This window comes from Drosophila gunungcola, chromosome 3R (genome assembly GCF_025200985.1).
Source record: "Drosophila gunungcola strain Sukarami chromosome 3R, Dgunungcola_SK_2, whole genome shotgun sequence".
Taxonomy (NCBI): Eukaryota; Metazoa; Arthropoda; class Insecta; order Diptera; family Drosophilidae; genus Drosophila; species Drosophila gunungcola.
This window is the reverse complement of record NC_069139.1, coordinates 24352817-24380021: the sequence shown is the minus strand read 5'-3', so window position 1 is coordinate 24380021 and position 27205 is coordinate 24352817. Positions and strand designations below refer to the sequence as shown.

General features: G+C 39.7%; 4 protein-coding genes across 13 annotated transcripts in view; 2 read left to right on the top strand and 2 right to left on the bottom strand.

Moving 5' to 3' along the window:
• The window catches only part of LOC128263298 (uncharacterized), a 97185-nt gene extending 96355 nt beyond the window's left edge, over positions 1-830 (bottom strand). For 4 of the 8 annotated variants that reach the window (XR_008268428.1, XR_008268432.1, XR_008268435.1 and 1 more), the window contains exon 1: positions 687-830. The gene's annotated coding sequence lies outside the window, so the exon portion shown is untranslated. The remainder of the gene's footprint in view (positions 1-686) is intronic. The other 4 variants (XM_052998316.1, XM_052998293.1, XM_052998308.1 and 1 more) reach the window with 1 other exon arrangement.
• The window catches only part of LOC128263224 (soluble guanylate cyclase 88E), a 41551-nt gene extending 27294 nt beyond the window's left edge, over positions 1-14257 (top strand). The window contains 13 exon segments of the mRNA XM_052998096.1: positions 7200-7425; positions 8027-8514; positions 8719-8842; positions 8898-9030; positions 9263-9489; positions 9554-9658; positions 10334-10480; positions 10542-10692; positions 10757-11864; positions 11913-12140; positions 12922-13067; positions 13070-13199; positions 13271-14257. Of these exon segments, the coding sequence (XP_052854056.1) occupies positions 7258-7425; positions 8027-8514; positions 8719-8842; positions 8898-9030; positions 9263-9489; positions 9554-9658; positions 10334-10480; positions 10542-10692; positions 10757-11864; positions 11913-12140; positions 12922-13067; positions 13070-13199; positions 13271-13439 (3324 nt within the window). The 5' untranslated portion in view covers positions 7200-7257 and the 3' untranslated portion in view covers positions 13440-14257.
• A 203-nt stretch (positions 14258-14460) lies between these two features.
• On the bottom strand, positions 14461-19660 carry LOC128263223 (E3 ubiquitin-protein ligase RNF123). Its single transcript, XM_052998080.1, has 11 exons — positions 19348-19660; positions 19041-19287; positions 18754-18899; positions 17905-18645; positions 17553-17835; positions 17178-17496; positions 16645-17054; positions 16476-16589; positions 15764-16414; positions 15101-15707; positions 14461-15039 (listed from the first exon to the last, which is right to left on the bottom strand). Exons 1-11 carry the CDS (start codon positions 19509-19511, stop codon positions 14720-14722), a joined length of 4002 nt encoding a protein of 1333 aa, XP_052854040.1. The 5' UTR covers positions 19512-19660; the 3' UTR covers positions 14461-14719.
• Positions 19661-20207: 547 nt separating this feature from the next.
• Positions 20208-27071, top strand: LOC128251720 (transmembrane protein 165). Of its 3 annotated transcripts, none has more exons than XM_052978843.1 (7): positions 20208-20330; positions 22768-23062; positions 23116-23406; positions 23641-23781; positions 24726-25298; positions 26066-26245; positions 26319-27071. In XM_052978843.1, the coding sequence occupies exons 2-7, from the start codon at positions 22883-22885 to the stop codon at positions 26496-26498; spliced, it is 1545 nt and encodes a 514-aa protein (XP_052834803.1). In that variant the 5' UTR covers positions 20208-20330; positions 22768-22882; the 3' UTR covers positions 26499-27071. The 3 variants fall into 3 exon arrangements, with proteins under 3 accessions (XP_052834803.1, XP_052834805.1, XP_052834804.1); XM_052978844.1 differs by having other exon boundaries at positions 20298-20316; XM_052978845.1 differs by lacking the exon at positions 24726-25298.
• Positions 27072-27205: the final 134 nt, after the last annotated feature.

Below are 27205 nucleotides of genomic sequence, written 5' to 3'. Positions count from 1 at the left end.
AATAAATATATTTCGGTTCGGTTTTTGTGTTTTTTATTTCGAGTTCTGCTTCTTCTGGTTTGCTCAAATATAAAAATATTTTTATGTTGGATGGGAATTTTCACACTTCTGTGTATGAGAACAAGCAAAAACGTGTGCTGTATGCTCTAGCAGTCAGTGTATGCGTGTAAGTGTAAGAGTGTGTGTATAAGCTTCAGCTAAATTTGCTTTTATTTTTAAATGTCCTTGAGTTGAATTTGTTCTGTTATTCAGGCTTTCATCGGAATTTACTTTAGTATCGAAGAACAGTGTAAAAGATTTAAAAAATTTGCAAATGTAGAATACTAAAAGTATCCAAATTCTCAAAATAAATAATTATTCTGTATTAAATTAAATTAAATTAGTTCAAGATTGTTTTTGTTAAATATTTCACTGCACAAACTGTTGAAAGGCTCCAACACTTTTGGTATCAAATGTCATTCAGTAAGTTCTCTCTTATATAATCAATGTCTTTCTTCTTTGGAATTTCGGTTCATTCATAACTCGATCATGTTTCCATAATTTGTCACCAGGTAAATCCATTTATTCACATAGTCTTATAGTAATGCACTTTATTTAATTTCAGTTTATTAATTTTCGTTTCGTTTATAATTATTTAATTTTCTAATATTTATTTGTGTGGTTTAATATGTTTTGGGGTCGCTTACAATTTAAATTTACTCCTAAAAAATAGCGATCTATCCTCAACGAAGAATTTTTTCAAACTGCAAACCCCAAGAAAATTCGCCTCACCAATTTTACTCGTTTCAGAATTTTGCCATTCCGTTTCGGCCCAAAAGCACGGCGCATTCCTTTACGGCGTAGGTTGCTCTATCCGTGAGTAATTTTCCGTGTGTCTGTGTGGCAAAGCTCCGGAGATCGGTTATGGGAAAGCTTTCTGATGTTCTGATAGATCGTGTGGTGGCACCCACTCATTGTTTGCAGCGATTCAAAACCGAAATCGCGATGACGATGATCATAAAAGAAACCTAGCTAATTTATCCCACGTATACGATCCCATATTTCTTTCAGAAAATCCCGTATCTTGTTTTAACATTTTCTTTGATTGTTTTCTGGTTTTCCGTGTCGTTCTTTATAACCTTAACATTTTTGCATTACTTGATTTCTTAGAGGAAATGCGTCAATTGTGGTATTGAACTGATCAATGAACTTTGCTCTCTAAGTAATTCATAACAAACATTTTCTTATTTTATTTAATTGATTTAAAGATATTGACATAAACATTTATATGTTAGCCGTTAGGAACTATGTTCTTTCCGTATATAATTTCCGTTTATTTGTTTACTTTTGGCTTTCGTTTGGCATTAGCTAAAATTTAGCTTCCTGATAATTGAAAAAACCGTTTCCAGCTACATTCCCACACAGATAAATAAACAATTCTGAAAACGCAAAGTAAATGCAGGGTTTACTGATACTTTAACTATTATTATAGTGTGCGATAACTGATAAATGGTATCACAGTAAGAGTAAAGATACTAAACGTTTTCTTTATTAAATATTTATATAATTAAAGAACTATAGCAATAGATCATAAATATAATTAAATGTATGGTTTTCATTTCTATTTTATCTATAAAAATAATACCCTCATACTAAAAAAAATTATTTTCAATGAAGATTTTTGCAGAAATAGATCTTGTCATCTCGGTTTTGTTTTTAAATAGCATGTACCTACTTTAATATTTTAAATGTGTAAAAAGAATCAACAATCTACAATAACAATGACTTTTACTACTACAGATTTGTCTAAAATTTGTTTTCCCCTTTTTCAGGGTATAATTTTTCTTCCCACGTGCTGCCTAATGTTTAGTAATCAAAACACACTTTTTCCAGGGAAATTCCAATGAAAATGTATAAACAAAGATTAGTAAAGCTTTCCTCATCATATACTATTACATCGCGCAGAGTTGAAGGGCAGATCAGGGAGTACATATCAATCTATTTATAGTGAATACATCCGCGGAGATCAATTTGACCTTTCCACTCTTGCTTACAACACTTCCCGGCATGTGTTTTTGATCATATCAACTCAAGGCCAAATGCAATTGCATTGAAATGTTCTTTTGACTTTGTTTGTTTACCTTATGTAAGATTAATTTGAAATTTGTACCCTTAACAAGCTTGCTGCACCATTTAAACTTGAACTTGACTTTGAATATCCGAATGCGGTTTGATGAACCAACAAGAAAAGCGAATAAAAAATGAACAAAAAACTCACGGGAAATTGGGAAATACCTGGCAAAGGTTTTTTGTTTGGCCCAATCAGTGATTTCGGTGATGTGATTCAACTTTTACTTTCTGGCACACTTTTTTGGCTTCTCATTAGAATGAATTGAGCAACTTTTTATTTTACTTTCGTTTTTGTCGAGTTTCGAATTTAATTTTAGTTTATTGGCAACTCAATTGCGATTTTCTCTAAATTTCTTTGATGTTCTGCTGAAGGACACTCAATAAATGGCTAGGAATATTGTACCCAAAAACGGAACTTAAGATTTTGAAAAAAATTTAATTATTCTTTCACAGCAAAAAAAATCCGAATAAAAATCGTAAATAAATTAAAGCCTCTTGAGAAATGAGTTCGAAATGTAAGCTGATTATTTAGTGAAACAACTGCAGACAATGTCAAACAATTTGCTCTTCGCAAATTCCCCATATTTTATAATGCAATTTACAACAAATTTAGTTATAAACTGCATTAAAAGTCAGATGAGGGGATTAGATTTTTAGCTGTCGGAATGTCAAACGCTAAGTGACTGCAATTCCAACAAATAATTTATACAAATTTCATTACTCTCACACTTGGTCTGTAATAAATTGTCTTTCCAATGTGAAGGCTGTTTGTAGTTTTCGCAAATGAAATGAAACGTAACTAAACGAAAAACGAATTATTAAGATTCTACCAATGTCAACGCTGCGTATGAGCAATTTGTTTTTGGCTGATCAGCTCAGAAAAGCAACCAAAAAATTAAATAATATAAATATAATTTTGAGTCACAGCAAATTAGCGAAAATAAATACATTTCAGCCTTTTGTTATATATTAATGAAATTTACTTTTTGTGACTGTTTTGTATGCTCTTTATTTTTTTCAAGGCTTTAATTTTACTCTCCGTATTGATAAAATATTTATTTTTATACCAGTTTCAAAATAGGATGCAAATTAAATCTCTTCTCAGAGCCTTACAAAAAATTACAATTAAAATTTTGAAGCTTGTTATTTGTTTTCATTATCCTTTTTTTCAGTTTTTTATATTTTGATAAGACTTTCAACTAAGATCCCCTGGGGACACATAAATAGAGCATAATGCTTTTTAATGCCACAGCTGAAAAGCTGTATCCCTCTCTATGCTGTCTAACATACAATATGAATAAAAATACACACAGAATGTGGCACTAATACATAGTTTTGCCGAATCTATATATAACAATGTTTAACCTTAACATATAGCAGACACCTTCAAATGAATTTTTCTCGAAATATAAAAATAAATATGTGTACTCGATATATACATGTGGATATAGGCGCTCGCCTGATTTTGCAGCTGAAATCCGTATCTATAGCTTATGGCCAGCTAGGGTCTAATTTTCTATGCGTCCCAAACCGACATCGACCCACGCAAGTGAACTTGAAAATTAATTGTTTCTACAGCCCCGCAATTGCAGATCATGGGGGTGTACCAAATAGATATAAAATCTTTATGTATAAAGATATATGTGTACATTTGCTCAATGCCTTCCATAATTTATTTGGCTTTCATATACTATGTGCCTGAAAAGCAGAATTTGTTTATAGTTTCATTAAAATTGAATGCCAGACGAATTTTTCTTCGGACTGGAAAATAGAAAATTTTAAAAAATCTTTAAGTTATTTGGCATATTTTGTTTGCCCCATTTCTTTATAAATAAATTGAAGTCTATTTCCTTTCATCTTCTTAATCTCAAAGGACACTAGGGTCAATGCAGTTAAGGCGAAAAAATTAAATCTATCTATATGGAAATTGCATAGAAATAACCTTGAATACTGTCGCAAATTTAGCTGGTGATGGATTGATGATGGTCAGACAAACTGGCAAAATGATTCAATATATTTCTCTTTAATAGAACATGTTGCTGACACTTTGGGCTAAAAGTCTTTGCTTTTAAAAATATAATTTAGAAAGCCATTAACGGTTAGCAAAGAACCTCCCACTTGCAATCTACTTCCTCCGATCTTTCCTCTCCATTTTGAGGGCAGAAGTCACTCGGTTATCAATAGCCTGCTGACGTCACAGACATACAACATGCACATCCTGTTTATTATTTTTGACTTTAAGTATATTCAAATGAATACATCCACACAAATAGCGAATTATCTGTCTTTGCATTCCATTCATGAAACGGAGGGGAAGCGAGAGCGATCATTTAACCGCCCCAAACAAATATGTAATAAAAAGAAAAGTAGGTATAGATATATACAATTATACAAAGTATATGAATAAAGATTACTCAAGTCTTTTTGGCCCACAGATGACAGCACAAATGTGGACAATGTTTTGATATGTTTGGCACAAGTGTTTTCTATATTATTATTTTTTTTATGGGGGTGTCCACCGCCCAATGCCGAAATGTTAGAAGGTCGAAACCGAAAGTTTCATGAATTTTTTAGGCTGTCTTTTCTGCTGTTGTCTCTGACAGTTGTTCTGTTTTTTATTTGTGTTTCTCAATTTTTTGTCTTGTACTTTTCGGTGTTTTTAGCAATTTCTGTCTTTTTCCTTCAGTTTTTTCTCCGTTTCTTCAGTTCACACATCATTGTACGATATAAATATTCTAAAGACTTTTTTCTGCCGCGTTTATCACAAAGATTTATCTATGTATAAAAAGAAAGCAAGAAAATAGGAAATATACAGGCAAAACAAAACATTAAATCGACTTGAAAGCTAAGTATATCGCCCAAAGCTGACGTCAAAGGATACCGTTTTCTTTGTTTATATGAAATTCTATATTTAATTAAATAATGGGAAGCAGAGGAAAATTTGTTGTTTTCTTTTACAAAATGTTTTTATTAAAAACAAGATTTTTAATGCAAATGTTCATAAAAGTAGTAGTAGTAAAAATAAAGTAATCTTGAAAATTGAAATCATAAAAACATTTCATAAATTTAGATTTTGTTTTGCTGAAAAAATGGTTTTCAAAATTGAAGTCCTTTAACTTGCAAATTCCTCCTCTAAAAACAACAAATAAATACTACTTTACCTTAATCAAAGCATAACTCAAGCACATTCTTTCTTTTTTTTAAATGCATAGCAAAAAACCATAAGCAACAAATTCAAATAAATTGCCCTGATATGCATAAATTTATGATTTTGGTCCTGATTTGCCATCGGGGGATTTATGGGCGAATGGATAATGGGCTATGTTTGAAGCGCATGAAATGACTTGTGACACAACAAATGGCCATAAGCCATAAACAAGGCGCACTGTGAATTATGGGTGCAAAGGACACAAATGAGGGCTTGTACAAATTGCCACCTGCAACTTGACTTTCGTGTATCCTCGAGTGATCTTGCAGCCCTTCTGTAATTTGGCCGCAATTGTTAGTTGGTTAGTTGGATAGCTGGGCGTTTCGTGCTTGAAATTTCCCAGAGGAGTGCAGCGGAGTGCACGACTCAATTTCCAGTTGGCAAATTGGCTTAGTTGCCAATCGACACGAACATATGCGGATTGCATTCAAAGAGGAAACATATGCCAGCAAATCACATTCATTTGCGCTATGCCGCCAGATACCTCAAGGTGTCGGAGTGCTATTTATTCTTAGAAGCCAGGGCCAGAGCCAGGTGCATTTCTTTGAATGCGAATGCAATTCAATTAGCCCAGATTCAAAGGAAGAGCGAATAAATAGCAATTGTCCTTGGCTCTAAATAGTGAGCACAACTCAATTGGACCTGGCTAAATTAACCAACCCTTGAGCCGGGTGCAATTAGCTCCGTCCCTTCCAAGGATAATGAACTGGGCAGCACAAGTCTCGAGTTCCTCTGCTCAACCATTATCTGTATGAATGAATGATTTAATGAGTTTTATATGAACTAGTTCACATGACGCTGAGTCAGTAATTAAAATTTTAAAGGAAATAAGCTTATAAAATTATTTATTTTATTCTTTTGATTTTTATCTACATAAAAGGAAATATTTAACAAAATATAGTTGTGGAATAGCTACATAGTGATAAATGTTTTGACTTAAAATTATTTGTTAAGATCGTGATTGGACCAAGGATTTATTTCAATTATTATTTCTCTAAAATTAAAAAAGATTGCTTTCTTAAAAAGTGAATTTAAGTCAGATATACAATTGAAATAAAATGTATGGAATTATAACCAGTAAAATAATTTTGTACGCCGGGTTATCCTCAAAAATTTCACAAAACTCAATACTTATTTTGTTATATAGTTACTTTGGTTTAGATCGCTTTCATTTTCTTTTCAATTAACACTTCAATCGTCTTCAAAATTAAAACAACAGTCTTTTCAAATTATTTTATAATTAGAATTTTAAATGCTTCACTGGCAAATGATTACAAATTAATACCGCAAACGTGCCGCCAATTCGCCACCTTGCAACTGAGACTTCTTTTCTTACCAAAGGCATTGGGCATTGTTGTTCTTATTCTTACCAAAGGCATTGGCCATTGTTGATTTGGACCGGCAAAGAGGCGTTGAAAGCCATGGCGAGACAGTTGCCTCCGCGGATGAATGGGATTGATTCGTTGACACGCTGAATCAACAAAATGATGGGAAAATAATATGATTCTGACTGGAGTGAAGGCGCCGACAGTCTGGTCCATAGAATCCAAACCAGACATTAATTTTAAATGATTTCACGGTTCAAGTGGACCCACAGAAATTGGCACAGTTTTTCAGGCGGGCCGAAGCCAGCTGGGCGTATGTGTAATGCAGAATCATACTGGGAAAATCCATAAAATGTGTTAAAAAGTATGTCAATCTATAAAAGAAAGCCATTAAAAAATGTGGAAAGCTTAAGAATTCTTGTTGGGAATGTATGTCAAGGGTTTTGGAAATTTCGTTTTATTTTTGTGATTCATTTCTGTATATAAATTTGTTTAATAAAACCGAAGTTGAGCTAAGTCCGGTTGCTAATCAAATTACTCCGGTTCTTTTTTTACAGGTCTAACCATCAATGACATCCAAGTGAAGCCTACGGAAGTGACTCCCTCGGCCCCAAGATGTACGGACTGCTCCTGGAGAATCTCTCCGAGTACATCAAGTCTGTGTATGGCGAGGAGAAATGGGAGGACATCCGACGACAGGCTGGCATCGATTCGCCCTCGTTCAGCGTCCATCAGGTCTATCCCGAAAATCTGCTGCAGAAGTTGGCCAAAAAGGCCCAAGCGGTTAGTTGAAACAGAAACTTGTTCTTAATATTCAGAGTGTACTATAATAAAAAGCCAAAGTTAGCAATGCAGTAAATGAGCCATTTCGGAGCAAATAAAGTACATTTAATCTAGGAGATTCGAGATACGATCTAGCTTTGTCCGTCTGTCCGTTCTTTCGACCTTTTGTACGCAAACTAGTCTCTACATTGTAAGGCTATCTGGATGAAACCTTTTTTTTCAGAAGTTAATAAGTCGGAACGATCCGGTTCGGACGACTATATCATTTAGCTCCAATACGATCCATTGTTTTTCAATTTATATACTGATGGATAACTATTTCAGAATTAGTTTTTTAATATTATTAAAATCGGTCAGCGATATCTAGCTGCCTCAGAAACGATCGAAAAATTCATTGGAAAACCTACATAGCTTCATTGTTTAATGACCATTTTATACATTTTTTTATATTTTTAATAGTTGCAGACATTTAGACATTTCGGCTTTCCTTTTTTTCTTGTTTGAGAGATAAAAAAAAACCTTTTATTTATATAATGTTATTTACGATTAGTTTTAAAGCAGTTTTAAGGGATCATATTAAACGTTTCCTTTTATCGTATAGGTCCTTGGCGTTTCCGAGCGAGAGTTCATGGACCAGATGGGCGTCTACTTCGTGGGCTTCGTGGGTCAGTATGGCTACGATCGCGTCCTCTCCGTGCTGGGTCGCCACATGCGCGACTTCCTCAACGGACTGGACAACCTGCACGAGTACCTGAAGTTCTCGTATCCGCGGATGAGGGCCCCCAGTTTCATCTGCGAGAACGAGACGAAGCAGGGTCTGACCCTGCACTACCGCTCCAAGCGTCGGGGATTCGTCTACTACACGATGGGCCAGATTCGAGAGGTGGCACGGTATTTTTACCACAAGGAGATGCACATAGAGCTGGTTCGGGAGGAGATCCTCTTTGATACGGTCCACGTCACCTTCCAGCTGACCTTCGATAATCGGGCGTTTACCCTGGCATCCTTGGCCATGACGAGGGAGGAAAAGCACCTGCCCATTAGCGCCCATGTGCTGTTCGAGATCTTTCCCTTCTGCATGGTGTTTGGGTAGGTATTTTTCATACAATAATTACTAATCGAACTTATTTTTAAGTTAGTTTATTTTTTTTAACATTTTAAATCAAATCTTCCTAAATGGCCAATTTTTTAATCCTTTTTTAAGAAAATTACTAAAAATGTATCTTAAAAAACTTCAACATCTTTTTATAAATAAATAAATCAAATTTTTTCTGTTATGCCATTTAAATCTAGTGCTGACATGGTGGTACGCAGCATAGGAAACTCTTTAATGGTGATTTTGCCGGAACTATTGGGCAAAAAAATCACGGCCTGGTTTGATTTGGTTCGTCCCCTGATTGCATTCAAATTCCAGACTGTAAGTTATTTCCTTAAATGGCCTTAATATTACTTAACTATGCTTTGTTTATCAGATACTAAATCGCACCAATAACATATTTGAACTGGTCACTGTGGATCCAGTCACGGAAAGATTTGATTCCCAAAACGAGGACTTACTTCAGCATGAAGATGGCAGCGAACCGGAAAAGTCATTGAGATTAAAAGGTATTTTAATTTATAAGTTTGATAGCAAAATCCTCTATTAAATTAAAAATAAAATCTGATTGATTTAAAATATTTTAAGACTAAAGTTTTTTATAAACATTGACATTATTTTGTGAGCTGTGGTGTCCCAAGGTTTACAATTTGGTTAAGTGAATTTTCCGAAAATGGCGAGGCATTAATTTCACAAGTTCCTACATTTTTAACTACCACAGAAAAACGTTTTTTTCCACAGGTCAAATGGTTTACATGGAAAACTGGCGCATGATCATGTTCCTGGGCACCCCCGTAATGCCAGATTTAAATTCGCTGATAACCACTGGCCTTTATATCAACGATCTCTCAATGCACGACTTTAGCAGGGATCTTATGCTGGCGGGCACCCAGCAATCAGTGGAACTGAAGCTGGCCCTGGATCAAGAGCAGCAAAAGTCCAAGAAGCTGGAAGAGTCCATGCGATTGGTAATATAAATAAGATAAGGCAGAGAATAAGGGACTTATGAATATCTCTGTGTGTAACCCCTAGTTGGATGAGGAAATGCGGCGTACTGATGAGCTATTGTATCAGATGATACCCAAGCAGGTGGCCGATAGGCTGAGACGGGGCGAGAATCCTATTGATACCTGTGAGGTGAGTGTTGATCGCTTGAATGTCTTATTAATTAAACAAAATAAACTAATTCGGCTTAGACTTGTGTTAAATCTAAGGACCGACTTGATGGCAACACACACAAAAAGGAGCGAAATTTAAATCAGTTACAGAACTCTCATATTCGTACACAAAATTATAACAATAAAAGATGGTTTATATTTGTATAAAAAATAATCTAGTATCCTATCCAAGAAGAAACATTAATTTAGCCTGGAATTAAGACACTTGCCTCTGATCGTCCATTCTTTGCCTCAGCTATTCGCCTGTAAAATAGTCTATCAAACAGTCTGAAGACTACCAAAACAGTACGTTTTCGAACACAATTTAAAGTATATGCAAGGACGCTAGGGTAAAATAAAAAAAAAAAAACTACAAAAATTACTTAACGTAGTAACGTAATTTTTGAAAATATTCATAGTAATTCTAGCAATTTCTTTTTGTTTTTAAGAGTTACTTTAATTTAATTTTTTTCGTTAATGATTCCTATGTAGTATAGGATCAGTCTTGTTGAGCTAGGATAAAAATAACAATAAATAGAAAAATTAAATAAAAGTCGGGTCTTAGATGTTGACCTCGAGTTAGCACATTACTTATAAGAAAGGTGGGAAAACAAAATATTTAAGAATATAAAATATATTATATTTCCCCCCGCAGATGTTCGATAGTGTATCCATACTGTTCTCGGACATCGTTACCTTCACCGAGATCTGCAGTCGCATCACGCCGATGGAGGTGGTGTCCATGCTGAATGCCATGTACTCGATCTTCGACAAGCTGACGGAGAGGAATTCTGTGTACAAGGTAAGCAAGGATGAGTTTTATTCAACAACACAAAGTAAACTTTTATACTCACCCCCCAAAGGTGGAGACAATTGGCGACGCGTACATGGTAGTGGCGGGGGCCCCAGATAAGGATGCCAATCACGCCGAGCGAGTCTGTGATATGGCTTTGGATATGGTGGATGCCATAACCGATCTCAAGGATCCCTCCACGGGCCAGCATTTGAGGATACGTAAGAGGATATACATATTTAAGCTAGATTGTAACACTTTAAACTGCCCCCTAATCCCCGCCAGGTGTGGGCGTCCACTCGGGAGCCGTGGTGGCCGGCATTGTGGGCCTCAAGATGCCCCGCTATTGCCTTTTTGGGGACACCGTTAACACCGCCTCGCGAATGGAGTCCACCAGCATCGCCATGAAGGTACACATCTCGGAGTCCACGAAGATTCTCATCGGCCCCAACTACAAGATCCTGGAGCGGGGCGAGATCGATGTGAAGGGCAAGGGCACCATGGGCACGTATTGGCTGGAGGAGCGCGAGAACAGGTTGCCCCTCCAACTGACAGCGACGCTCCAGGTGCACCCGGTCTCTCCGGCCTCGAGTACGGCCACCTCAAAGCCGAAGGCCATTATGCCGCCGGTATCCAAGGCGCTGACTCCTTTGGTTCCCGTTTCCGTGTCGCTGGATGTTTCGATTCCGGCCACTACTGTTCCAACGGTGGATGTGGTAGCACCTTCGTCCAGCATATCGGGCTTGGTGCTCACAGCGGCTGCCGCTGCACACATGTCGCTTCATCACCAGGCGGTTGTGGCAGCGGGATTGTCTGGAGATTCAGGATCTACAGTTGTAAGTGGTGTGGGGGATTCAGCATCATCAGGAGGAGGAGATGCAGCAGCAGCAGCAGCAGCAGGAGGAGGGGCGGCAGTTGGGGCACCTGCCGATGACCGTAACAGTCGCATCTATTCACCCGTGACTTTCAAGGACGTGGCTCGCCGTAGCGTAGCCAATTCTCCGGTGAGGGGCAGTGCTGGCTTCCCGTGCTCGGACCAGGAAAAACGACGCGAATCCCGATCCAATTCCACGGGCCACGTGTTCATGCGCTCCCCCTCGGACATTTTTGGCTCACTCATCCTGGACACCGAGGAGTTCCTCGAGGATCTGCAGATCTCACGCAGCTCCCTGGCTAACAATAACAATAATGCGCCCCCCTGTGGCTTCAGTCCAACTCCTCCATTCCGAATTGGCAGCGCCCCATCCAAGCCGAGACCCAGTAATCCGGATAAGTTCACGCCGGAGGAACTGGCCGCCATGGATCAAATGACGCCGCCTTCGACAGCTCCGGCCAGGGAAACGGCATCCTGCAGCAGTGCATCCTTGGATCGCGACAAGGCGGCCAAGCTCAGGTAAGTCTTTCGGTGTCAAGAACTGACGGCCAACTCCACGCTCATTAGGAAAATCACCTTCTCCAACAGCAGCAGCATGGATGCAACCACAACTACGACAGCAGTGGCTGCCGTGGTGTGCCCCATGCGATCCAAGACCCCACCAATGTCACAACAGCCGGTGGTGCAGGCTAGTACCAGCAAGGGCGACTCCAAACGCCCAGGATCAAAGGATTCGGTCTCATCCATTTCCCTGCACTCACCTCCTCCACATCGGTCGAACTCAGCGCCAGCCAGGTGAGCCCTTAAAAAAGGATAGTAAACTTAACAACATTTTTAATAAATCAGTTTACCTTGTATTGCTCTTAAACTAAAACAGCTTTATGGGGTTAGATATAATTCATATTAAATTTGAAAGAGTCAAAAAACAAAGGATTTAAAAAAAAACAATGTTACCTTTTACCCTAAAAATACCAGGCTCAAGCGGAAAGGAAGCTAATAGATAAGCAAGGTCTTCTAAAATTTAAATATACATTTTTTTGACTCTTATAATAACAAAATGTAGTTTTACTTTAAGATCAATTTTATACGGAAGTTAATTTTGGCAATACAAAGTTTTAATACCTTTGCAGTAAAGGCATATTTCATAAATAATTAAAAATATATATAGGTGTTAATTAAAATACGCTAGATCAAGTATAATTAATCAAAAACAACCAAATTTTTTTATTTAGTTCCTATGGCAGGAACTTTCGATCGTCAAGATATTATAAATTACGATTTTACAATTTTTTCTGTTTCAAGAAACTATATATTATACTGCACGAATAAATACTATAAAAACATAATTAAAGCAGAAATCAGCGATTGTTAGTATCAGATTGATATTAAAATTTTCTATTAATATTACAGCCACAGAATATAGGTACTTATCTAGCTTTTAAACTGAATTGTATAAATCTGACCAACTTTAAAAAGATAAAAATATTTTGTATTTAAAGGCATTTAAACAAAGTATTACCTTTCGTTACTCTTCATAATATACTTATCAAATAACGACGCCAATATCAATTTACAGGCCACATTCCATGTCGAAGGCGGCACGAAAAGCTTTCCTGGCCGCCAAGCAGACCAAGGCCATGGAGAAACTGGACAAGATGATCGAGGAGGTCCACGAAGTGGAGTCCCAGTCGGCGACGAAGGCGGCCAACATGCGGCTGGCCCTTTCGGACATGACAGAGGCGGAGGCGGTGATCTGGCCGCCGGTGGCTGTCCACTTTTCCTGCCGCCACCGCCGCAGCAGCAACAGCGCCTGATGCCCAGCTCCATTTCAGATTCCGGTCTCTGCAGTCATGGGTGGATATTTGGTCCCATAAACTCATTCGAATTTCTTACTAATTCATGATTCTTTCCACTCCCAATGACAGACACAGCCATGCGCCCAGCTGCCACCATTTGGAGCCGAAGATGAGCAACAGCCAGAGTTTCCAGCACTCTCCACGCGGGGGAATCACCCATCAGTGCTGCAGTGGCTTTGGACACGGAAATGGGCGTCACTCCCACCGGATGCACTCGAACGCCTGCCGGATTCTGTAGAGAACCCACCGGGCAGCAGCAGCAGCACCAGCAACCCACATCCATATCATGCATACTGACTCGGATTCTGCTCAATGTTTTCGCGCGCTTTGTGGTGTAGTGGTGATAACTAGTCAGCAATTATTAGGGTTTAGTTAGTTGTTGAATCTCATAGTGTATAGAATAGGTAAAGAATGTACCTACATGTCATACATATATATACCCAGCTAGTCAAGCAGGGCTTTAAAATTTGGCAGTGTCTAAAATATGCTAAGAATCTGTAAAAACCGTTAAAACTCTTTCATGTGTATTAATCAAAAAATTTCCAAGTTATTGACCTCTATATATGACAATACCAAAAGGCAACCAAACTACAAAAGGAAAGGTATTTTCCACACGTTTTCATGAAACCACCTGAGGCAGAGTTTGCTCACAAAACAAACTTAACTTATTATGTATGTATTATATATCTCTATATATTTGTAGTAGTTAAATGGTTAAGTAGATTTTATGTGGACACAATATTGAATAAATGTTTCCAAAGGGATTCTATTTTCTTAATGTTTTAACTGAAGGTCCAACTATTTCTTTTATTGCAATCCCTTAAACTGTATTACTTTTAATTGATCAAAAAATTGGATGTAATGCTATAAACTACACCTGAAAGTTAAGCAAATAAAGAATATTATTGCTACAGAAACGTCTTTTAGATTTCCTTTGTATACATACATAGCTATGTTTAACTGCCCAATTTGTTTCAATAAGCTTATCCTCGATTTCTATTTACATCAAAACATACATTTTAATTTAAGTAGTTTTATTTTTTGGTATTCAGAAAGTGGTACATGTCTTGGTTTGACATTCTAAAACTATAAATCATTAAGATTTAGACCGTTTTCATAGTGTTTTTAATATAAATGCATTCAACTTGTTTTCATTTAACTAAATGCAGATCCGACTGTGCGAAATAATATGTAAACAAGGATATTTTAAACTTGGCAAATTAAACGGGCAAAACTGTGGGAACACAAAGATTTTTAAGTATTGTGCTACTTAATATATTTTTCGGTTTAAATCTTTCTAATACTTCATTTTTGCTTATTTTAAACTTCTTTACATTGCACTTTTGGCATATCACATCTGAACTTATAATGGCAAGCGTTCAACTCAAATAAAAATTGTACGAACCAATACGACATAGGTATACACTTAAAGCGTGGGAGATCGTCTTTGAGAGTGACTAGACTTCGTTGGACTCTCGAAAGAAATGTTTCATCGATTGCTTTCGGTGGGTTTTTCGTTTAGGCCCTCTCGACCATGGGCGTCGGAACGACTTCGTCATTGGAGTAGATGACCGTGCCATCCAACGTCTCAATGGTTTGGATGGTGGTCTTGCAGTAGAAGCATACCTTGGAGTTCATCATGTGCTGCATGATGCAGTCGCTGCAGGACTGGTGCTTGCAGGGCGTAAACACGGCGGTGATTGGCTTGGCACAACAGATCGGGCACAAGGAGTCCTCCGATGGCAGTGTAATGTCCGACAGCAGCGTCTGTTTAACGCGTAAACTCTCGATTAGGCTGCGCACGTTGTCTATCTCCTCGGCGGAAACATGAGAGGGAACTGAGGGAAATAAATTAAGTAATGATTATTTTGTATTAGAAAATATCTTTCATATACTCACAATCATTAAGGGCAAACTTCAGGATGGGCGGATCAGCCCGAATTCGCTTGGAGTTGTTGGGTAGGGGCACTCGAACATCGTTGGTCAGCGGGTCGATGTGTGGCCTGGAAGAGGGATCAAAATTTCCCCGGGGTATAGTCTTCTGCTCTAGCAGCGGTGTTCGTATTTCTCCCAGAGCAAACTCCAGCGTGGCGAACTGAAAACTGGGGTCGGTGAGAAAAGCCCGGGACACTCGAGTCACAATCTGTGGCCTCATGTCGCTCTCCAACTCCTCCTGCATCAGGGCCAATAGAATGCCCAGAGCGGCGGTGACAATGGGGTAGTGAGTGACTGCATTCAAGTCCGCCGAGCACATATCCACCACGAACTGGAAGCATCCCGGTGGCACTGTCACCCGCGAAAGCACCTGACTGATAAGCTGGCAGATGCGGTTCAGCAGGAGATCGCTGTTGGGACGCGATGCATCCGTCACGACCTCTGGCGCTGCTGTGATGACCATCTCAAGGCATCGCATCAGCGAGACTGTCAACTCGAAGCACATGGAGCAAATCTTCAGCTGCTTGGGCTCGAACAGGGTGTTTTCCTGCCTCTGAGCGGTGTTTTGGATCTGACAAACAAATGAGTTAATTTCTGTTAATTAAAAAAGTTAAATCACAAACTCACCTCTTGCAGCAGCAAAATAAATTCAGAAAAGGCCCAGTTTAGTTGACTTAACACCGAGTTGAGAAAAGCGGTGGCAAAGGGCTCATCCTCCAGCAGCTTGGCGCCGATCAGCCGTTGGAAATGCTTGGAGGGATTGGCCGGGGCAACGTTGTGCAGGAGCCCCGTGTGCGTCTCGTTCCTGGAGCGACTGCGACATAGTCCTTGATGGAGCGGCAGCGACCCACCCTGCCACACGGATGGCTGGCGGGAATCCTTGTAGGCATAGCCCTCGCCCATCCAAAAGCGCAAGAGTAGCCAATTGCTCTGGCCCCAGGCCCTGTTCTCATAGGGACGCAGGAGTGCTCGAACCAGACAAGCCTGCGATCTCTTCGATGTTCGTTCTAGGGCTCGCACTCCGGACTTGTGGCAGGTTAGGGTGCCCAGAGCCTGCAGCATGGAGTCCTTGCAGGAGGCAAGCACAATGCGAGGATCGGCCGAGTGTATGCCTAGAAATTCGGCTGCGGAATTCACGCCGCACTCCGCATCTGATGCCTCGAACTGGGCCTTTAAATCATGGTGGCTGAAGTCCATCACGGCATCCAGCAGAATAGGTAGTGTATTCACATACACCTCAGGTACAAATGAGAACAAAGAACCGGTGTTCGAAGCGGTCTAAAGAGCGATATATATATTATGGTATATAACAATTAAGGTTATGCATGGATCTTCTTACCGTCAGTGTTCGAAGCATACGCTCTAGTAGCCATATGAGCAAGGATCGCCTGTGACCATTCAGGGCCACTGCTCTTAGCCAAATTTGTTTTCTAGCCAGCGCTATGGAGCGTGTCTGCAAATCGAATTAAAATTAGTTTTTTCTTTAGTAATAACATATATTTACTCACCGCAAAGACATTCTGGCGCTGACTGAATTTGGACCGAAGCTCGCCCATCACATGCTGGTGATTCTCGTTCATGCAGACATTGGCATGCTGCTCCAGCGCAACCAACTTACGTTCTATGTCCTCTCGGTAGAATTTAGTCTCCTTGAGCACTTCGTTCAGAGCAGCGATCTCGTCCCTCACCGTGGCTATCTTAACAATATATTTGTGACCGGCCGAGTAATAAAAGATGATGCACAGATCCAAGAGCTCACAGAGACTGATCTCCATATCTGCATTGCCCGGCGTAGATTCGGCGCTACTGCTGGGTCTGGGGTTTAGGAAGTGGGTGTATGTGCTGTTGCTGGCGCCCTGAGTGTGTCCGACTACAGCCACATTATTGATATTCTCGCCCAGCAGGTACAGCGTTGTATCTGTAATTAAATTTAGTAATACAAATGTGAAATTGACCAGCAAACATTATAAGTGTACAGTAATCAATTAGTTATATTTGGATGATTAAAACGTTTATTTTACACCCTAAATCACAAACATACCCACTTCATTGACCCGCAAGTTCTGACGATCATCATCATATATCTGCTGAGTGCGAGCCGCTCCTAGCCTGGCATCGATGTCACCCCGATGGACTTTTCTCAAATGAGACAGGACGCCTCCAACACGATCGAAGTGCATATAGTCAAAAGTACCATCGATAAAAAAGTCGCTGTTCACCTCCACAATCTTACTGGGCATTTCCTCCTTAAACATCGCGCGTGTCTGATCAATAAGAATGCCTGCAAAGGCAAGGGCCACAGGCGCATCCAGTGGATGTTGAATGCTCGAAGAATGCATGAAGAAAAAGGCATGGAAGGGCTGAAAGAAGAAATGAGCAATAAATTGTATATTAAATCATCAGTGGCAGTACCTACCCTTTGTTCCATGCTGAGATCGATCACATAGCGACGCAGCTTGACCAGAAATATAGACCGGCTGGACGGACTCTCTCTCGTTCCATCGAAGTTTATCAGCAACGTTGAAAGTAAGTCCTTTTGTGCTGCATACAATGGCTCCGTGACCTTTCGCACCTTGTCTACTACATTTAGATACTTATCTTTGGGTCCATCGATTCCCTCCGTCCAGGCCATGCTGTCTGGTAGCAACTCTTCCATGATGTAGAATTCCAGTGGATGGATATAAAGGAAAAAAGCAAGACTACAGGGAGAAAAGAAGGTTAAATAATCAACATATTCATCAAAAAATCCAAAAAATTGCATTGCTTACCAGTGCTTCTTGAACAGCTTTCCCTCCAGCAGATACTTTCTGGTCTGCTCGTGCAGACAGAGGCAGTGAAGCATACTCAATGCCTGGCGGTGCTTTTCATAATCCAGACCCTGAATCGTATGCGTAAAGGTGCCCAGCAGGGCGTTTACCAGCTTGCGTAACACGAACTTAATCTCGTCGCCCTCCATGTAGTTCCAAAACAGCGACAACAAGCCCTGAAGCACGGTGTGTCGGCTCTCCTTCTCGACCATCAGCGTTGTCAGGCTCGCGATCCTGTTGAGCAACACGTCCTCGATAATGTACGGATCAAATATCTCGTTCGTGAACTTCTCAATCAGTAAGGTGGCAAAGATGCAGTACACCGTCTTTTTGGTGGAAACGCGTGCCTCAGTGCCGTTGGTTGGTGCTGTCGCTGACTGAGCATTGTACTTGGAAAATATCCCAGCCAGGTTTATCAGGTAATTCATTAGCAGATTGGCCCGACGCAGCTTGAGGATGGGGCGGGCCATGAGCGGTTGGAAGCCCAGCACCGGATACATGAACGGACGATTCCCGAAGTTCGCCCCGATACCCTGCGTGTAGCCCAGGGAGATGGCTGCGAAGAAAGTTATGCCCGGACCTTTCTCCAGCTTGTTGAACGCCACGCCCATCGAGCGTCCATTTCGGTAGTACTCGATCACTTCCTTCTCCACATCGATGGTCACGCCGATGACGTCGCCGATCTGCCATTTATCACCGTATCTAAATAGAAATGTTTTAGTATTTTTAGAAAGAATAGTAATATCCAACCAACAATAAAAAACACACAGGAAAAGAAAACCAGCTGAAAATCACTAAACACTAGCTTACTTCTTGGTGGATATATGCCAGATCTGCTGCTTGCTGCCATCGTATCCATAGCTAGACTTGGTATCCCCTACGCCGCTGTTTTCGTTGAACTGGCAGGAGTTGGAGGCCCACCCAATCTGCATGACCCCCTTGGTGTGAAGGTGGATCTGAAAACGTAAACGAGTTTTTAGTACGCACGAGCAACCCACACTCCGCAATGCGAGTCATTGACCGCTGGTCAACCACCGCCAAATCTACCACCCATTCCCCAATCTATGCCTATATGCCCACTCCCTCATAGCGATTACCTCATACATCCAGCGACCGCCGTACACGCAACAATTTGCCCGGACCGTATTAAAGCTTCCCTGGGAGCGCAGGGTCAGGCGATCCGGGGACACGCGCACCGTGGTCGTGTAGTCCACGTCGAAAATGGTCAGGTCCGGCCCGATGCGGTTTTCCGTCTCCGTGTACAGGCGCCGAATTTCCTCATTGCTGTCCGTCTGGATTTGCTGGTACTTGTCATCTAGCCACGTTCGCACTATGATCATCTGCCTGCGGAAAAGGACTCTCTTTAAGATGGCCCTAGAGGCTAGGAGTTAAGGACACTCCTACTTGGTCACGGACAAATCGGCGAGCTTTGGGGGCTTCGGATCCGGCACCGTTGAGCAATTTGCACCCTCCAAGTCATCGTCCAAATCCGAGTACAGATTGTCGTGGTCCACCTGCTCGAATATATCCTCGTTGAACACTTTCACGAATAATTTTGAGATCGACATTTTGGCTCTGTCATTTCAATTCTAGCTTTTATCCAGCCACCCAAGTGAGAATGTGAATCTGAATCCGACGACGGCCGACGTAAAAAAGGAATTCTTTTGCTTTAGGGATGTGCAACTTGGACACTCCTTGATCGAACGTCTAACGGTAACTAGTATCGAATCACGAGCCAAGGCGATGGTTAGAAGTTAAAAATTTTAATAAATAATACCAATGAATAAAAAAAATGTATATATTTGAAAGTTTAGGTAAACAAATCTTATTTATCTTGTTATTTATATTTGAACAATTTTTAATATAGAACATTTTTTTTAATCAATATTTTTATATATAAAGTTGCTTTTAACTTTTAATGTTTCGTCATTTCGCTGACTAATAAATAAAACTCATTTTGAACAAAATGAGCATTAAGCACTTTTATATTTATTTTTAATGTGGATCCTTAATAACTATTAATATTTAAGAATTTTATTAAACTTGAAAAAAATTATTTTAAATGAGAAGCAGTTAAATTATATTGAATGTTATATACACAATTTTTAAAGTTTTGCTTTCACTATATATATATACAAATATATATATCTATGTGTACGTCTGAAACTCATCAATCCACCCTTCAAAATATCGCATAAATAATTTTGGTAGACCGTTCCTCTCTAGCTCTGAATGTATGGTTCCATCCTGCTCTCACGCATAGTGTCTGTCCATCTCGCTCGGATGGCGGCAACAGCTGTTCAAATCTAGCCACGTTGTGCAGAACTATTCGCCTTCGAACGCTTTGCAACACCTATTCAAACAGAACAAAAAGTAATTCTCGCAACGTAAGGACGTGGTTTTTGTGCTCCACTAATTCAGCTAATTAAATTATAAGTTGGCGTTGATTCGCAGCAAATGAGTCACCCAAAGGGCAACTCCAATTTCCCGTGTCAAATGTTATTCAAGCAATGCAGTTACATCTCAATTAATTGTGAATTTGCTGTCGTCAGCGGCTAAGTGTTTTTGGTAGTGCTGCCCACCTGTGTGAGACACAAGTAGCTGGGCCTGACGGAAAAACGCTAAAAATAATTAAAGTGCCAAGTGAAAAGCAATGAAAACAATGCTTATAATGGCAGCTATTAAATAAATAAATTAGCAATCACACAGTTGACCTTGTGCCAACAATTTGCAACTAAGAGTTTTATAAATGTAATAAGCTTAAAGAAAACTATAGCTAAAGTGATCAGCGATGCGGCATGAAACCGTTAGTTCTTGTTGTTGTTGCGTGTCTTACAAAAATAGAAACTCGCAAAAAATAGAAGGGAAATACAAATCAATGCCAGCCATTCGAAAACAAGACCATTACAACATACGTATATAACTGGGCATAAATGAATATGATTTCAACTGTTTTATATACCCTAGGCAATTGATTTATCTGCCCGTTCTCGACCCGTTTTTTGTTCTTATTTATTTTTTTGCGGGGCAATCAACGCGAAATTGTCTGTGTGAGAGTTTGTAATTTGAATTCAATTAAATGGAACTGGAAATAGGAATACATATGTATAAATAAATTATTATTGGAAATGTTTAGGACGTTATTTGTGCCGCTGGTTAAATTCACTTTATCCACATTAATTGTCAACTGTCCCCACAAAAAATATATTTTTCTTATCACTTTCATCCATTACAAGTAAGGCGAGACGTAACCGCCCAGCTCTCCCAGAATCAGCATATGTTTACATAACGATTGCTTTCGCGGGATGCTCGTTTTTTCCCTAGCTATTCGCAAATATTGCGTCTTTAGTCTTTTACTTATCGGGCAAATATCCACTTTTCTGACGTTAATGAAACATGAAAAAGAATAAAAAATAAGCAGTACTTCTGTACTGTGCTCATGGTTGATGACTTCTGCTATGCAAATGGGAAGCACAGGAGAGTCACCGAAAAAAAAATAAACCCAGATACTCCTATAAACAAAGCTGATTCATGGTAAATAAACAGGGGCATAATGAAACCTTCTTTGTTTTTCAATTTAACAGGATATTTACAGATCTCAGGTATATTAAATAGTCAGTACAATTTGCATTAAAAAGTATAGTGTTACTTATGAAGATATAGAGGTGACATTTTATTTAAAGAAATCAGGCATCGTAATTATTTCTTATTTCTTTTGTTACCATACGCATTGTCCCTGATATGAACACAATAGCTAGATATAATCTCAATGGGTTCAAAAAATAATAAACTAATAATGAATTTTGGCGACATCAAAATACACCGCCTATCTACAACCAAATAAAATATACTTATATACACGTAATGAACATGCCCGTACGCATGTACATCAGATTTTGCAGCCGATTACAGTATAACCTTTATTCTGTTCTTTGGTCACGTACATATCTGTCTATTTTTATACCCTATCTCCAAAAGTTCTTTAATAAAACTATATAGTGCACTTTGCTATTCACATTGTTGTTAGACTACTGACACTTTCATTAAACGAACAATAAAATAAGATAACAAAATTTTAATTTTATAAATAGTCAAGTAGCTATTTTGAACGGAATCATTACTGATGAATTCTCTTAGTAAAATTAAAAAATTTTATTTTTTTTAAGATAGCAATTTTAATAATATTTACAATGAAAATAAATTCCATTTACAAATTGTATGCTAATCCCAGTTTCAACCTTTTGAATTCGCATATCTTTTCTGAGAGTTTTTCTGCTTATGGGTTCATTTCAAAGGTAGCGAACTGCGATCTAAGCAAAATAACACACAAATATTTGACAGACTTTTTTGATAAACAGTATAAACATATCAAGGGAGACCCCATAAGAGCATCCAGCAATCAACATGAAATCTCCTTCTTTTCTGAATATTTCTCAGGCCATTATCTAATCGATAGCAAACTGAGTGCTTTTTGCCTCTGACGTATCGAATGGTCGTGCGATTTGAAGAAATATATTTCGGCAACTGGGTTGTGCTGGTACCAAACCGAGAGCATCGACATTGATTGACCATATCAGTCGACACTTGACGCAGAATGTCTCTTATCTGCGCTCCGACCTTCCTCCGCCAACTCCGTACCCCAATGAAATTGAGCCCAGTTTTGACTTGGTCAAACACAGACACGGGTGATTTTCTGTTTGCCTTGTATAAATAATGCCGCAGAGAACACTTGTTGCCCGATTAGCCATAAACATTGTGCCTTACCCAGTATATTTTACCCCATGTGAGCGAGATTCTTGACGAGTTTACTTCATTTCTTTGCAGTCAGTCGAGGGCGACGGACACGTTAACGTTTAAAGTACAACGGATAGCCTTAAACACGAAGATTTGCATGAAACAAGAGTAGAGGAGCGACTGTTCCCATCCACAGACAGCGAAGATGTCACAAAATCAATCCTACTTCTGGCAGACGACCAGACACAATGTATACCTGAAGCGCACGGCCAAATGGCACATGGCGCTGGCCTTGATGGTGGTGCTCACATTTGGCACAATTTGTGCGGCGGAAGCTCAACCAGATAGTGCGGACAATGCGGTTATTGAATCCGGAATTCAGAGCGTAGGTCATGCAGCCAACTTTTGAGAAAACTCTTAACTATTTCCTTTCCACAGGACATGGAGATGCAAGCAGATTTGAATAAGCCAACGGACCTAAGCTCTTTAGCAGAGAAACCAAAGGATGCTGCAGATCGGCCAAAGACGAAGGGAACTTTCATCGATGCGTTTACCGCATCGATCTCTGTTATCTTATTAACAGAGCTAGGGGATAAGACTTTCTTTATAGCTGCCATAATGGCCATGCGCCATCCGCGTTTGATTGTCTTTGGCGGTGCCATTGCCGCCTTGGCCCTTATGACGGTACTCTCATGCGTATTTGGCATGGCAGCGAACTTTATTCCTAAGGTAGGTGATCTAAATATTTGTACTTCTCTGTATAACGGCCACTTTGCATACTCTGATTTCTTGTATGACTTGAGTTATAATTGTCAAACAGCTCAAATGCCGATTTGTATACACCGTTTGAGCGACAATTGGTAAACAACTCAAATGAGAATGCCGAATGTCTAAGGAATGTCTTTACTTTCAAAAATAAAAATATAATAATCGGAAATTAAACGGTATTATTTTTATCCACAGACTTATACGTATTATATCTCAACTGCATTATTTTTAATATTCGGCTTGAAAATGCTGTACGACGGCTACAAAATGAAGCCAACCGACGCTCAGGAGGAATTGGAAGAGGTTCAATCTGATCTGCGCAAGCGCGAGGATGAGGTAAGTGGTTCACAATGGATCCCCCTGTATACAGTAGTAGTGCTATATGTTGCAGTAGTTTCTTTAGTTTTTAACTTTGTTTTCTAGTAGTTACGCTCGTTGCTGTATTATTATAGTAATTAGTTATTTTTATTGCTTTTGTTAATAGCTGCGCTTAATTTGTTATTTTTCTATTATTATAACCATACCGACTGGCAACCTGTACAGAAAAAACAAAACAGTTGATGCTATGCTAAGGCGATCACTTCATATGCCCCGCTTTGGTTTTCCAGTCCTACTTTAATTTAACCCCATAACTTGACACGAGAGCCGCGAACAATAACAGGCAAACAAATACTAATCAAACACGAACCTAAAACTTTTCATAATTGTAATTACACCTTGATTGCATGCTAATTAAGAACTTTTATTAGCCTCTAACAAAACTACGGTTACTTTAACAACCCTAAATATTGCAATCCGATCAACAAAAAGGCGTGCGGAACAGCGTCGATGAAACAGAGGGGTTGTTCCACACTCTCAATTTAAGTTTGCGAATCTTTTCCCTTGATTTATTTATAATCAAACATTTAAAATTCACATACATATACACTCCATCTAAGCCTATGTGACTAATTGCACGATTTGCGCATATCAAATACAAGAGAGTTTTAAAAGTTTATTGATCAAAGCAAATTTGTACTAAACCAGATATCGTTTGAAATGGAAAAGCTTTTTGCCAAAACGAAAACTCCAACTGAATAATAATCAATATCAAAATTTCTGCCAATCGACTATCTAGCTAATGCAAATTTTTAATTGTTTTTCCTTTATGCAAAACGAAATTTAAAAATTTGATTTAACATTGCCCCTGAAAATGTTACCGTAACGTGACATACAATCAAAAAAAAAAAAAAAACTGTATGTCGCACTCGACTTTGATTTATTGGTCGATCTGAACGCAGTTAATGCGCAAAGCCAGCCGAAAGTACGAGGACTCGGAGGGCAAGCGAAAGAACAGCAACTCGGACAAGGAGGATGTCAGCGAGCAGGCGCTCATCCATGGCCGCAGTTCCGTTTCCGCCGGAGCAGGAGCCACCAGCATCGGTGACTCCGACATGCAGCACCGCCAGCGAAAGCAGCGCAACCACCTCAACAACAATAACAGCACCACCCATTCTAATAGTAAGCAAAATAGCTGTGATAAAACTGGCACCGATGACGAGGACCGGGATCAGCACGAGTCGGAGGTGTTCCTCAAGGAGGGCGGCCGCATTGTCGAGCAGCTCAAGATGAAGACCTACCACAGCAGCCCGGCCCACTCGGCGGCCTCATCGAACCAGACCGAACAAACCAACTCCATTGCCGCCTCCACAACCACCGTCGATGTCCAGCTGGCTGGTCATCCCACCGATCCGTCCGTCGGAGATGCCTCGGAGCCCCGGGCTCCGTTGGCCGGACACGATAGCATGCACAGCCTCAACGGCAGCCTTAACGGAGACTCCGCCGGACCGGCTAATGGCACCCTCAAAGCACGGGTTAGGCCAGAATCCGTATTCCATGCAGCCCCCGCTCCCGTTTCCTATTCTATTACTTTTTTCGAAATTGGAATTGAAAGAATATTTCTTTGGGAATTGATTTAATATTCTCATGATTTGTTGCAATCACCAATTTAAATATATTTTAAAAATACTCCCATAAAGTTAAGACAAATGGATTTAAGGTTCAAAATGGAAACTGAGTTCAGTTCACAAAATGTAATTCAAAGGAAATGTTTCTAATCAATTCTAATTCCTTAAAATTTAACTAGAATCGAATTGGGTTCTGGGTTGCGCTAATCTAATAACTGACAACCGCTAACGTTTGTTGTTGTTTTAATCATATTCGTTTCACGTGCTTTTTGCCCCAAAAACATTACCCACAACCAAAAAAAAAAAAAAAAAACACCCATTAAACCGTGACACTTTACAGCCACAAAAACATCCACGGATATTTTTTAAAAATTAACTTTAAGTCATCTGGTTTTGTCGTCACTGTCTATGATTACCCATTGTTTCCGTTCGGTTCGCACTCATTTCACCAATTTTTCTCTCTGCATGTTGTTTTGAAGTGATCGTTTTTTTGCTTTTTAAGTTTTCTCTTTTGGTTTAATCAGCAGGAGAAGTGGTGTCCACTTTTTCTTGCTCAAAAGTATTTCCATGTCTTTTTTATTTGCTGTTTTCCCTTTGTTTGCGCACATTTTCATCGAATTTTGCAGTTTTCCAGTGCTCTTGCGCTAATTTCTAAAAACTATTTTCTCTTACAGCTGGACCGTGATGTGAATGCGGCGCTTGTAAGTGACGCCGAGAGCGGTCGTCGTCGTCCACAGAAACGCGGTGCCACCTACTTCACCATGCGCATCCTGGCCCAAGCATTCACAATGACCTTCCTGGCCGAGTGGGGCGACCGCTCCCAACTGACCACCATTATTCTCGCCGCCAGCAAGGTAAATGACTTGCACTTGCAACTACCTTTGCGAATAATTAACCATTATAGCTAACGTATATCACCCATTGCAGGACGTTTATGGCGTCATCGCTGGCGGTATTATTGGCCACTGCATCTGCACTGGCCTGGCTGTGATTGGAGGTCGTCTAGTGGCTTCCAAAATCTCTGTTCGCACTGTCACCATCGTCGGTGGCATTGTGTTCATCGGATTCGCCATCTACGCTGTCGCCATGCCACCGGAGGACTTATAGGCAGGCGAAGCCATGGAACTCCACACGAGATCGCCCGTTGACGACCCCACATTATTTGAAGATTTAGTTGTAGTAACTACCTAATACCCCTGTTTTCCTTCGAGGAGCATCAGGCATGGATAGGATTGTATTGATTAATGTAAAGATGAAATGGATTCATGTATTTAGCTTAGCTTGCTTGCCAAACCACAAAACGAAACTAAGAAAAAACAAAAGTGCCTTCAGTGCTTTCCGCTTCGGCCATGACATACAAATTTAGTTTACACAAAGAATTCTTCTATATTCTGTTTGAAAATAGCCAACAACAAATCAACTTTGTCCAATTGTTTAGTATTGATTTGATTGAACGTGCAGTTTCGTTTTCGTGTTAAGTATTAAAGATGATTTTGTACATACGCGTGCTAGAGGGACTAAATTGCCTAAGCTCCTCTGATTTGGACCCTTGCCTACATATACCACATCCTTATTTGCAAACTTGTTTACGTAGCAGTGTTTACTTAATAGAAACTACCAAAATGAAACTATAGATTTGATTTTTGTATGAAAAAATTAGTAAATTGAGCAAAACTTAAAGTTTCAAAGTGCATTTTAAATGGGCGGTTAAACTTAAAATATAACTTAATCTTTAAACTTTGAGGGGACTCCTTTTTCTATTTTATGACGATGACAGTGTCTTTTGTAGCACTTAAAAAGTCGGTTTTGGAGAT

Coding starts and splice junctions, on each gene's coding strand:
- LOC128251720 (XM_052978843.1), top strand. CDS start 22,883: ATGTCACAAAATCAATCCTACTTCTGGCAGACGACCAGACACAATGTA. Junction 23,063..23,115: donor TTGAATCCGGAATTCAGAGC/GTAGGTCATGCA, acceptor TCCTTTCCACAG/GACATGGAGATGCAAGCAGA. Junction 23,407..23,640: donor CAGCGAACTTTATTCCTAAG/GTAGGTGATCTA, acceptor TTTTATCCACAG/ACTTATACGTATTATATCTC.
- LOC128263223 (XM_052998080.1), bottom strand. CDS start 19,511: ATGTCGATCTCAAAATTATTCGTGAAAGTGTTCAACGAGGATATATTC. Junction 18,900..19,040: donor GCGGTCGCTGGATGTATGAG/GTAATCGCTATG, acceptor TTACGTTTTCAG/ATCCACCTTCACACCAAGGG. Junction 18,646..18,753: donor TGGCATATATCCACCAAGAA/GTAAGCTAGTGT, acceptor ATTTCTATTTAG/ATACGGTGATAAATGGCAGA.